Source organism: Vanellus vanellus (assembly GCF_965231255.1).
Source record: "Vanellus vanellus genome assembly, chromosome: 6".
Classification (NCBI taxonomy): domain Eukaryota; kingdom Metazoa; phylum Chordata; class Aves; order Charadriiformes; family Charadriidae; genus Vanellus; species Vanellus vanellus.
The window spans coordinates 9783609-9796166 of record NC_138911.1 but is presented as its reverse complement, the minus strand read 5'-3'; the positions used below and the strand labels follow the sequence as shown (position 1 = coordinate 9796166).

General features: G+C 37.6%; 1 protein-coding gene across 1 annotated transcript in view; it reads right to left on the bottom strand.

The window, feature by feature from the left end:
* SPON1 (spondin 1) overlaps window positions 1-12558 on the bottom strand; it is a gene marked incomplete at both ends in the record, with an annotated part of 195472 nt that overhangs the window by 128824 nt on the left and 54090 nt on the right. Inside the window, 2 exons of the mRNA XM_082484960.1 lie at window positions 431-553; window positions 1833-1906. Of these exons, the coding sequence (XP_082341086.1) occupies window positions 431-553; window positions 1833-1906 (197 nt within the window). The remainder of the gene's footprint in view (window positions 1-430; window positions 554-1832; window positions 1907-12558) is intronic.

Below are 12558 nucleotides of genomic sequence, written 5' to 3'. Positions count from 1 at the left end.
GAATCTTTCAAAAGACTTTGAAGGAAAACATACTGGTTCAAATGTCATAGTTGTAAAATCAAAATGTGTGTTGCTCAATCTTTGTGGCCTTTTTCTTAAAATCTCATTTCCTAGCTGTACATTATAAGCCAGTCTAAGCTTACGCTACAAAAAAAAAAAAAAGTAACTTTTCACACCACGAATAAATCTTGAAAATGTGATCTCATACACACCTCAGTTCAAAATGTCAGGCAAATCAACAGATTTTTTTTTTGTAATATGTAGCATTCGCAGAAAGATCCATGGATTTTCAACACTGAACATTAGCAGTATTCCATATATGTCATAATTTCCACTGCTGAGTTGTAAATAAGTAATGTGTTACACAACAAGCTCCAACCCTCTTTGCAGTCCCTATACGGTACAACAATAGTAAAAGAATGATACTCACGTGGAAAATCTTTGGGATGTGTTTTTTCTGACCAGTTTCCATAAAAAGTTAGCCTGTACTTGGCAGTTCCACAGGCACAACAATCTAAAATTGGTTTGTCAGTCACACCTTCTGAGGCCGAGTCTGAAAAAGCAGCAAAGTACCCATTGAAAATGGTTACAATTCAAAATCAACAGATGACAGCAAAGTTGCCATAGCAAATACTCCAGTAAATAAATCTGAGTTAAACACATTTTTTTGTTTATTTTGAAGTCGGGCTACACTAGACTAAACTAGAACCCTGAAATACCTGCATCATATTTGTAAGTGGACGTAACGATTTATATCTACATTTTAAACAAGGTGGCACTACTATTTCAGTTGTCCTCAGATTCAAATCGGGTTTGTTTCTGGTCCTTATCTGATACGGACAAAACCTCAGCTGATCTCAAAACATAATAGGCTTGAAATTTCTGGACAGCCAAAGTAGCTAAATTTTCCTGTGGGATGCAATAACCAACTGCAATGCTTAGGTTTAGGAAAGGATGAAATACCCAGGATTCAATAAACTAAATGCCCTGGAGACAAATGGGTTTCACACGAAGACCAGGTAAAAAGTTGCAAGTATCACTTTTAGGGGAAGGCAAGGAAGATTGTATGAGGAAGAACATAATTCAAGATCTCAAATTTCATAGAATCATAGAAAGGTTTAGGTTGGAAAGGACCTTACAGATCATCTAGTTCCAACCCCCCGCCATAGGCAGAGACATCTCCCCCTAGACGAAGTTGCTCAAAGCCCCATCCAGCCTGGCCTTGAACACTTCCAGGGATGGGGCATCCACAACTTCTCTGGGCACCCTGTGCCAGTGTCTCACCACCCTCAGAGTAAAGAATTTCTTCCTAATACCTAATCTAAATCTCCCCTCTTTCACTTTAAAACCATTCTGCCTCATCCTATCATTCCACTCCCTGATTAAAAAGTCCCCCCACATCTTTCCTGTAGGCTCCCTTTAGGTACTGGAAGGGGCTATAACATCTCCTCAGAGTGTTTGCTTCCCCAGTCTCAACAATCCCAACTCTTTCAGCCTGTCTTCATAGGAGAGGTGCTCCAGCCCTCTGATCATCTTTGTGGCCCTCCTCTGGACTCATTCCAACAGATCCATGTCCTTCTTATGTTGGGGGCCCCAGAGCTGGACACAATACTCCAGGTGGGGTCTCATGAGAGCAGAGTAAAGGGGCAGAATCACCTCGCTTGACGTGCTGGCCACCCTTCTTTTGATGCAGCCCAGGATACAGTTGGCTTTGTACCTTTGAACCTGGATGAAACTGTTCAAGGCCTCAAAATTTTTGTTTGATATAATGAGCCAAAAGAAATATGTAGAACATGACAAGGAGGTCAGAAAGACATTTCACTTTACCTTACCTTGTTCACAAATTTTTTTGGTGAGAGAACCCTCATCTTGAAAATAAATTATGCGCTTCTGCACAATACTGGCTCTAGAAAGAAAAAAAGATATTTATTCCTTAAAGGAAGAAGAAAGTGCTTGGTAAAGCAGTGAAAGGACAGAACTGGACTGTTAAGACCTAGGCTTATTTGCCTCTTCTGGCAATACATATACACAATACAGGACTACAAATGGGATATTTTTATTTCAACTTACATTTTAATTTCATCATGTTTTACAGAATCTTGGAATGTTACTACCTTTAGAGAAGTGATCATATTCACATGGTGAGGATCTGTGCTCTTGAAATGTATGAGGAGTCAACAGGATATTCAATATTTCAATCAAATCGTGTATTAAAATACTGAAATTATGTTCAATTTCAGAAAAACAGCACAGCTAAAGCAAGCAGCTGTTTGTAGAAAATTACAGAGCATTCTGAAGAGATAAATACTTCTGATATATGATGGCAACTCAGTGCAAATATCATGTAAAACAGAAGTTACAAAAAGAGCTAGCATAAGCTAAAGACTTTAAGAGGAATTCAAAGGTTCCAAAAGACAAGCCACTTTAAAATTAATTAAAAAAAAAAATGATTCTAGCTCAAACAAAATGTAAGTTTATAAGCCGTAGTTTGGGGGGTGGGCGGGGGACAGGACAGGGAGGTTGAATCTGAAAATGATACAGGGAAAACCAGAGGTACTGTGCAAGTTTATTTTTTTACGGCTAGAATTGTACAGCTGAAATTTAGCTGATTTTTAGCTTCCCATCTAAGAGACCATAAATTGAATTTTTCAAAGATCTTCAAGTCAGCAAAAGCGCCAAGCCCAAGCTCTTCTTGCAGATTGTTATCATAACAATCATATATTAAATGTCAAAACCAATGATCAACTAGAAAATATGTTCGAATGGTTCAGGTGACCCCTTCCAGTCCTAAATAAACTTAACTAGCTTCTTTGACATTCAGTAACTATACAAATTTAATTTACAGGTAAATTTATCTTCTTTTCATAAGGAAACAGAATTTGGCTAAATTCAAAGACATTCTTTGGACAGAGAGTTTTCTGAGGATTACATGCTTTGCTCTGGAACTCTGGCACTCTTCTTTGTTTACCAGTAAGGAAGCACATTCTTCTAGGGACACTTTGTACCATCGCTTGTATTTAAAACTCTAAATAGCAAGGGCCAGATTCTTGTCTTACCTGAACTTTACAGTCAAATAATTACCTTGATCTCTCTAGAGTTATTCCTCACTTATACCAGTTGAAGTAAGAAGAAAAATAAGACTGTATACGGTTAGAAATGTTGTTGTAGTCGTGTAAACCTTGATTTGAAAATGTCCCACCTCATAAAATTAGCACAAATAAGATGCAACTTTACTGTGCTTTCTTTGCCAAAATACAAGGTCAGAGTAGTATAGGAAGGACTCTTTCGTTTCACATTCTAGAGCACCCAGGAAAATAACTGGGTTTTGTAAATCTCCTTAAGCTAGATCAAACTGGAAATGGTGCAGAAGCTACAGCTTGCTCTCATCCTTAATGGGGCTGGCAGCTTCTGAAGGAAGACGTGGTAAAGGACAATAAAGGCAACCAACCAAAGCTGTGAAAAACCAGCATGAAACAGAGAAGAGCAAGACTGACTGACTTTTACAAAAAGCAAGGGCATGATCTGCCAGCATTTGGTGAAGGGGAACTCCTCGGCCTCATCTTTATAAGGGAGTGTTTACACTAGGGGTAAATACAAGCCTGAAGCAAATAATGGAAAGTGAGTGAAACCTCGAGTTAGTTAAATCTGTCTTTTATTAACATGAAAACTGCCATAGAACATTTTAAATTATGCAGGAAGAGACTGACCAAGTACGCGAGAAGCAGAATGAAAGCTGAGGAATCTTTTCCAGGGTTTCTAACAAGAAACAAATGGAAAAAATAAAACAAAGAAAACCACCAAAACAACTACTAGCAAGAATATGAGCCCAATGGCCAGACTGTGACGGTGGTGTCCTACCTTCCAGCCTTCACATTGAGAAACGTTTTTCCAGCCTTCACATTGAAAACCAAAGGCAACTTTAAAGACCTTTTTGGATGCTACACTGCAATTGAGAGCCAATACTTTCACACAGACTCAATGGAACACATACAATTTTTGATACACCATCAATCACGTTCTTTCAAACACTGTACAATAAAACTGGAAAACAGTTATGTAGGATGATCAATAAAATGCAAAGTAACGGCAACCTGAGCTGAAATGTATATGCATCATCACAACTCACAAATTGTCAAGATGCTTTAATTTCTTATACACTGGCCAGTTACCAGCAGCCATTTCTTCCAGGATTGACAGCAAGGCTAATAGACAAGATGACTAGAGGAATGGAGCCCATGATGTCTGAGGTGAGGCTGAGAGAACTGGGTTCACTCACTCTAAAGAAGAAAGTGCAAAGGAAGGATCTTACTGCTTGCTGTCTTCAACTACCTATCAGAAAGGTACAGAAGAGTTAGAGCCAGATGCTTTGCAGAAGTGCATGGTGGTAGGACGCAAGGCCAAGCAGAGACAAGGAAAATCTTTCTCACCATGAGGATGGTCAAAGTGATCAAACACCAGAACAGGCTGCCTAGAGAGTTTGTGCAATCTCCACCCTGGAGGTATTAAAAACTTGTTCAGACGCGTCTCAGCAACATACTCAATCTACCTGATATAACAGCGCCTACTTCAAGCAGGCAGGTGGACTAAGAGACTTCCAGAGGTCCCTGCCAACCTAAATAATTCTATGATCCCGTGCTTTAAATAGGATTGTAAAGAACAGATTTTCCAAAGCTTACTCCCCCCCCCCCCCCCCCCCCCCGCTTTGAAAATTCAAATAAACAAAAAGATAGTTGTTTGATAAAGGAGCTCCCAAAACTGCAGATAACAAAGATATTACGGGTATTTAATTTGAGAAGCAGTTATTTTAGAAATAAAATGTAGAAAGATCGTCTGAAGCCTGAAGTGTACTTATAATATTCTTTTTGCTGCAGTTAGCTCGTCACTGTGAAATGTCAAGGGAACAGTTCCTTTTCTAACAACAAAAGCTTCACAGCTTTCTGAGTCATTGTCTCTTCATCTGTGTTTGAAATTATATATGGAGCAAATAATCTAAAATGGGAGTTTTGTTACTGATTCCAAGGGGAACAGGAATGGTACATCAGATGGCTGCATAAATACTAAAAGCAGGCATACAATCATACAAATACTCATACAAAAACAACATTAAATTAATTTAAAAATATTAATTGTTTTAATAATCAGCTTCGAGACTGAAGACAGACCAATTCACCTGATCAGTGTATTTGCCTAGTTATTACCACTACCTTTTGTTCCCTTATTGTTTATTTTTTTGACATCATTTTTATCCCTCTATGAAAGTTCTGATTTGGACTAAAGATTTTTCCTTCAGTTTTGAGGCTTACAAAAACAGCATAAAAATGGAATGGCTAATTTTACAGAGAGGTAAGAAAGCTTTTAAACATTCACACGAGCTATATATCTGCTTAGTCTCCATAAATCCTTCCCACCACTTCCAACATCCAGTGCTGTCAGAACTTTATGGGAAGGGAAAGAGCCAATTGCTTTCCCTACATATTAATATAGTTAAGCGCATCTTTAATTAACTTGTTTCTCTCTTTGACTGTCAACATACCATGGAATAAAAAAGAGAAAGGAAACAAATATGACTCCAAAAACCTGGTTTTTATTTTCCATTTTCTTCAAAGCGAGGCTTTTGGATTTGTGTTAAAGCTTTTCCATCACTAAATTGAGGAGCAAAACTGTATGTTACAGGTATATATACACTTAGAGGCATTTGGTTTTATTAAAAACAAAAAAAAACAACCTTCCTAAAAGTGTTACTTATTTCTGTTTTGTAGTTCTCTCAGCGAAATCAAGGAATATCTAGTAGCTCCTGAAATATTTGTTTTGGCAATACTGCAATACGACTTCAGAATGTCGTAGGTTTGATATAAGCATGTGAGAGTCGCTGTCCTGTCGCAGTTTGGTCAGACCACATCTGAGCACGAGGGGAGTGAGACCTGCCCTGAGAGGCTTCCCTGAATAAGAAGGTCCCTCTCCAGCACAGCTCCACGATGATTGTACCATTCCACTGTGAAAAGCTCTACCAAAGTCACATAAATTGCATTTGTGATATTAATAAACAGGAAATGTCATAAACCATGAAAATTCAGAGCAGCCTTGGGAATGCTCCAAGGCATACCAGAAACAGAGTTGGTTTGGACATTTTTCTTTCTTTCTTCCACAGAAACATCTGTAGAACATCTTCCTTACTCTTTTTGTCAAATCCTAGCACCAACAGAAATACTCTTATTTTAAATTGCCTCTGTGGGTGTAATGATGTGACAAAAGAAGTAAGGAAGAGGATCTATAAGAATTGTTCCTATGACATTTTTTAAGCTTACATCAAAACCATTAAGCACAATATTAGAGTTGCATTTTAATAAAACAGGTTTTGCCAGAGCTGGTAAGGATATCTTAAGTTTCACTCGGATATTGAGAAATAATCATAAACTACTGGATTGCAGATAAGAAGCTTTTTCTGCTCTATATTACTTATGAGTTAACCTCATCTTGACTTTCCAGCCATCAAAATGATTTTCTTTATTTATTCCATGCCTTACTGACTTAATTACATTATTGTAAGTTGTTTCCCACCCCAGAAAGCTTAACTATACTTAAAAGGATGTTAATTTTGTCTGCCTTTTTGCTTTTGTTATCTTTTGGAGAGAAAGAATGTCTAAACGTACCTTTTACCTTAGCACTAGAAAGTGAGGTGAAAACCACGTATTTACATCTACTGTAATTTTGTTGGTGCTAGTGGATTTCGTTATTCTAATGCGTTATTTAGGATGTTCTCATTTTTATTCCTTCTGTGTTATCTTAGAAAAAACCCAACCCTATCTTTCTGTCAAGTACTTACAAGGTCAGGAAACTCCCAGAAGTTTACCAACAACATTTGCTTCCCTTTCTAATATTTATGAGATTCGTATTAAAAATAAATTAATATTCCTCTGAAAGCATGTACAAACCTTTAGCCATTACATGCCCAGCAATTTTTACACTGGTTGGGTATTTGACAACTACATTCTTCAAAATAATTTTCACCCAGGAAACTGCTCAGTCTCACCAAAGAACAAGCTCCATCTACACCAGAATCTAATTTTGTCATCAGCCATCACTGACAAGAGTCAGTACTATTAAAAACTTGCATGAAATAATTTCTTTCTTGATGCCTAACTTAGGAGCTAACACAGATGGTGCATTTTTTGTTGTTGTTTTGTTGGTTTTGTTCATTTGTTTGTTTTTAAGTATGTTGCTAACACAGTTTGAGCAAACCAACCAGACTTGGTATTCGATGTTGGATAAAACACAGTAGTATTAATGTGAAGTTTATCAATGTTGCCATAATTCAACATTTACATCCCTGCACAGGATGAGTGCCTTTTCGCTAATAGATTAGTCAAATGAAAAACAATAAAAGCTGCTCAATTCTAAAAAATTTAGTGCATACATATATGCCAGAATATCCTTCTTCAGTTTTATTTCTCAACATTTCACCCATTCTGTCAGAAAACATAATTGAAAGAAAACCCACAGCAAGAGCAAAGTACTCTAAACTTGTCTTACAGATTTGCTCTAGCTTCAAAATCCTTTTGGTTGTCCTTCATATCATGCTCAGGTCTACCATCACACGCTTACATGGGAGCTCGTTGACTTCAGGACTGATTTGGCCATCATGTATAATACAACAAAAAGCTCTAAGGGAAAACACAATTATATATGCTGCTATCTTGTATTTGTCCTCAGAAAATCTCTCTGTTCTTTGCTTGAATGCCCACAGGACATAAATATTAAATCTAAAATCTTCAGGATAAAAACTCATACTGACAAAATCATTTCTGACATGTACGATACACCTATTACTTGCAAAAAGAAAAGAAAAAAAAAAAAAAAACAACCCCAAACCCACCAAAGGCAAAAAAAGATGAAAGAATGAGTTTGTCCGGGACTCTTGAGAAAATTTCACATTGCTTAAAGCCCATTCCTATTTGTGGGCTGTATCTTCACCAAGTATTTTGCTAGCCACCGTTTTTTTGTAGCAAGTACCATCTCCTTGAATTTCAAAACACAGCATTACAAATTATACTGTAAAGAAAGGTCCAAAAAGATCGGATAGAACTGTTGGAGGATATATTTATTTTTTTATTCTAAGTACTTTTTTTGTATAATAAACGGAACCAATCTGTCAGAGGTGAGAGCACAGTTTTTATCAAGTGATCAAATCATACTACCTGATGGCAATATTCGTTGAGCTAACTTGTGATAAGATCTGATGTGAAGCACTTGTGTATTAACTAACAAATCCTAAAATCAAAAAGAAAAATAAAAAACAACAACACCCCACCCACCCCACCCCCCAAAATAAAACTTATCAAGCATTGCTTTATTTCTGTTTAAATGGCCTATGCAACATGTACAACACTCACCCACTTGCGCGGGGAACCCAAAGACTTGATTCCTCTGGATGTTCAAGAGAAGCAAGAAAAGAATGAGCAGAAAACAAACCACATGTGCAGAGGTCACATTTCAAACCCTCAAACATGTGCTACTCTTCACCAGTCCTCAAGTTCCTTGCTGTCACTACTTGACCTCTGTTAATTTTGCCATTATTGCACAGCAAGTATGGACAGCTGTGACAGTAAAAGGCGTATTTGCCCTTTTAAAATATTGCTTTTAATCTTTATATCCTACACATATCCTCCCTCCCTCCCCTTATTGTATTAAAAAAGCAAAATAAGTAAAAGTTAAACATCAGCATAAATGCCCAGTAAATGAAACTTGAAAAAAAATCCCCAAAACTTCAGAAAAAATGTTCTAAATCTTTAATATTATTAGGGGATTAATGAAGGAAGTAAAAGAACTTGTAGATAAAACCAAAAATATTATCAGAGCTGTCATTCTCCAACTATTGTTGTGGAAGAGATGTCAACTAGCAATATATTGAAGTTACATCTTAATGAGTAAATTATTTGCTTGTACAGACAAAAAATGTATGTCAAGAACAACATCCTAATCAGGTACACCCACTTGTAAAATACTGATTACTGAGCATTCAGTAGCAGGAATCCAAATTGGAATAAAGTATTTGATGTTTACAAATCCAGAAAAATCTTCACCTCATTTCAGTTGACAGGAGCCTGAAGGTTAAAGCGCCACAATTAACAGAACAAATTAACACTCCCTGAAACTAAGCTAACTTGATTTGATATTAAAATGCTTAGTATCACTTCTTAAAAGACACCTTAATATTATGAATGTATTTGCCTAGGGAAGTTTAATTTTGATGCAGTACTTTTAGCAGATGATTTTAGTACTTGAGGTTAAGTCTGACACCTCAAATCCCCTGGAACTGGATCTGGAACCATCAGAAAGAGAGACTTGCCATTTCCTTAGTGCAGCTGACACACATTTCAGCTTTCCGGAGTAATGCCTGTCACAGCTAAATCTCTTTTACCTGGGTGTTTCTAAGAGCTTTCACTGACAGCTGAGACTGCAGCTTAGTGAACATTCAGACAACTAATGCCAGAAGACACTGGTTGTTTACGCCGAAAGGTACGAGCGCAGAGAAATGAAAGAAAAGAAAGGACCAATAAAGATAAAAGGGTTGAGATCTGTGACTTTTCCCCTTTCCTCATTCTGAAGGTTCAGAATATGGGAAGAAGGCACATTCAAATTGTATTTGAGAAATAGCTGAAAGACCACCCTGCTCATGCAACACATAATTATCAACAAATGATCAAATTAATCCATGAAATTATTCTACATCATTAAGGATAGTTCACACAACTGTTTTGGTTGCAAAAATTAGTTGCAGTAAGGATTTGTAGCAAATATTGTTGCAAAACTTTGGTACGTAGATTTTGGGAGAATGCAATGGCATTTTTCTGTTTTCCTGCTTCTGCCCTAAATATGCCAAATTCAATACAACCTTCTTGTGTCTGATTAGCTGCCCCACCAGTAGCATTCGTAACATTTTTGCTACAACAGATCAAAAAAGCACCCTGACCCCAGTAACCTATGAATACGTGAAAATATCAATACAAAAGCTGTGCTTTTCAGTCTTTGTTTGGCAATGCTTAGCAGCTGCTTGGACAATACAAAAATTAAATATTCACATGTACTGCCCCTATCACGATGCAAATAAGATGCCTCCTTTAAAGTATACTCTGCCAGGATCATTGACAGGAAGCCCAGAGCTTCCAATACTTCTGTTGCTCTGTGGACATTAATATCAACAAACCACAGAATAGCCTCAGAAACTCTCAGTAACCTTATCTCTTTATTGTGCCTTAATCAATATGGGAACAGAAGGTTAATGCCCAATCATTTACAAACAACGCCTACATGTGGGATTGAGGAAAATTTTGAAGGATTTCAGTAGAAAGTTACAGCACAAATCACCTTCGGTTCACCGGTGAAATTTCAAAGTATATTCATGGAAATGGTGCCCAGGGCATGCATGCCTTGAACCCAAATGGGACCACATACAAGGAACACTCTAAGCAGGTCATCCCAGCAAATAGACTACAGTAATCCCTGAAGTTTAAAGACAACAAAAGGTTGGGTCTGTTGAGACTTTACCTGATTGAGATTATTGTGTGAAGGGAACACGATATTGGATGTTTGACTAAGTTAGAAGAAGGTAAAGGCTGGGTGACAGAGCTATTTTTGAATAAGGATTGGTGCAGAAGAGATTTCTAAGCACAGGAATTGCCATGGGGATCAGTTGTGAATTGGGCATCTAAAGGCTCAAAGGAATAAGAATCAGGAAGCTGAACGGGATGATAAGGCAGCATCAGCATCTAAAGCAGCAGACAACCTGGGACAGATGAAGTAAACACTAATGGCTGTTACTAAAGCATGGCAGAAATGAAAGGACCAAGAAAGTAAATGGAGAAAGAACTGTTAAAGACACTACAGGTAAACAAGAAAGGAAATAGCAATGTTGAAAGGTACAGAAACAGGTGTTAGAAAATGGATCAAAAATTGTCCGAGATATGCATAGGAAGGGCAAGAACAAAGTCGAGTCATACCTCTCTGCTGCAGCAGCGGGTTGTCAGACTGTGGATGTGATTACGTATCAGTTATACACATCAGCTCCCCAAAACAGGCTGGGGTAATGAAACTTCTTGGAAGTGACCGATTCCTTCTGAAAGTGGTTTGAAGCCTTTTCTCTGAAACATTCTAAAGAAGCAGGGAGAGGGAAAAAACCTAACAGCATCAAAAAGCCTTTTGCCTCTGTGGGGCTCCTAAAGTCTTGTTGACCCAGATAAAGGTCATCATTTCATGGAGGAAATGATTACAACTATGCTTAAAGGATCAGGGATTAAGCAAAAGCTACACAGTCTGTATCTCCCTCAATCGTCAGAACAAAGAGCGCACATGAATAGAACTATTAAAGAAGCATTGTGAACAGTAGTAACTAGTAATGGAAAGGATTAAGATGATAAATTACCCTTCATATTAGCAGCTTTGAGAAGCAGGCATAGACTAGGAACTGGAATCTGGCCTGACCAAGTTTTATTTGGAACAAAAGTGCAGTTAATTGGATTCTTAACTTCATTAGAAACTCTGAGAGGGAGATGTTTTAACGTGGGTAATTGAGATACACCAAGTGCGATTAGAGATCCAAGAGGAAACAGAGCAAGGGATCAGACACTGTAGAGACAAGCAGTGGATGTGAATCGATAATGTTTTTGAGAGTGACAGCCAAGCCGTGCAATTTAAACTTCTCCAATAGTTGGTTTAGATTTTGAAACTGAGGCAAGGAGGAAAACAGATCTCCTGATCTTCAAGACAGAAACATACGGTATACCTATCCGACTGGTTTTATAGCAGGCAGTCACTTGCTCCCACCAAACATTTACACAGAAAGAGAGACAGAAAAAACACATGCTTAGAAAATTAAAAACATACAATTATCAGATACATTGATGTTGAGGGTGTTTTCAAAACTTAGATTTGCCCTGCAATCTTATGCTGCTGTTGATTGTGAAACGACTGACTGACCTACCGAAATCAATTACCAACTTCAGTTTCACTTAATCAGAAGAGAATCGCAGCCTGAATTTCCTTTGATGCATGAGTAGCCACTGGAAAAACAGAGAATTATAATGACAGCACTTAAAACTTCATTCTTGCTCAGCCAAGTGGCTCACTGATAAAGACAGTGCAGAAAACGCATATCTGAGTATCTGTGAAATTTGTCTCCTCTTCATGAGTTTAGCTTTATTTTATTTACTTGCCTGAACATATTTCATACTTTGTGAGTGGAACTGCGTGGCAGAAACACAGACTACTATAAAACTGGCAAGAATAAAGAGCTATTTGTGTTTCTTCACTATCTTGAAGACAATGCTTTGTCCGTGATTTATTCAGAGAAATAAGACAAATGCCTGTTCGTCAGTATTTGTTACCTACATGAACTCTGATGAAGATAACAATTTCTTTATGAACTATCATGAAATGGCGGTACCTCGATACAATACATGGAATCACCTCTGCAGTGTGGAACATTTTTCTATTTTGTATACGAGTTTCTTGTTTCATCATATATTTACTCCAGCAAACAACTGCAAGGCAACCGCAGCATGA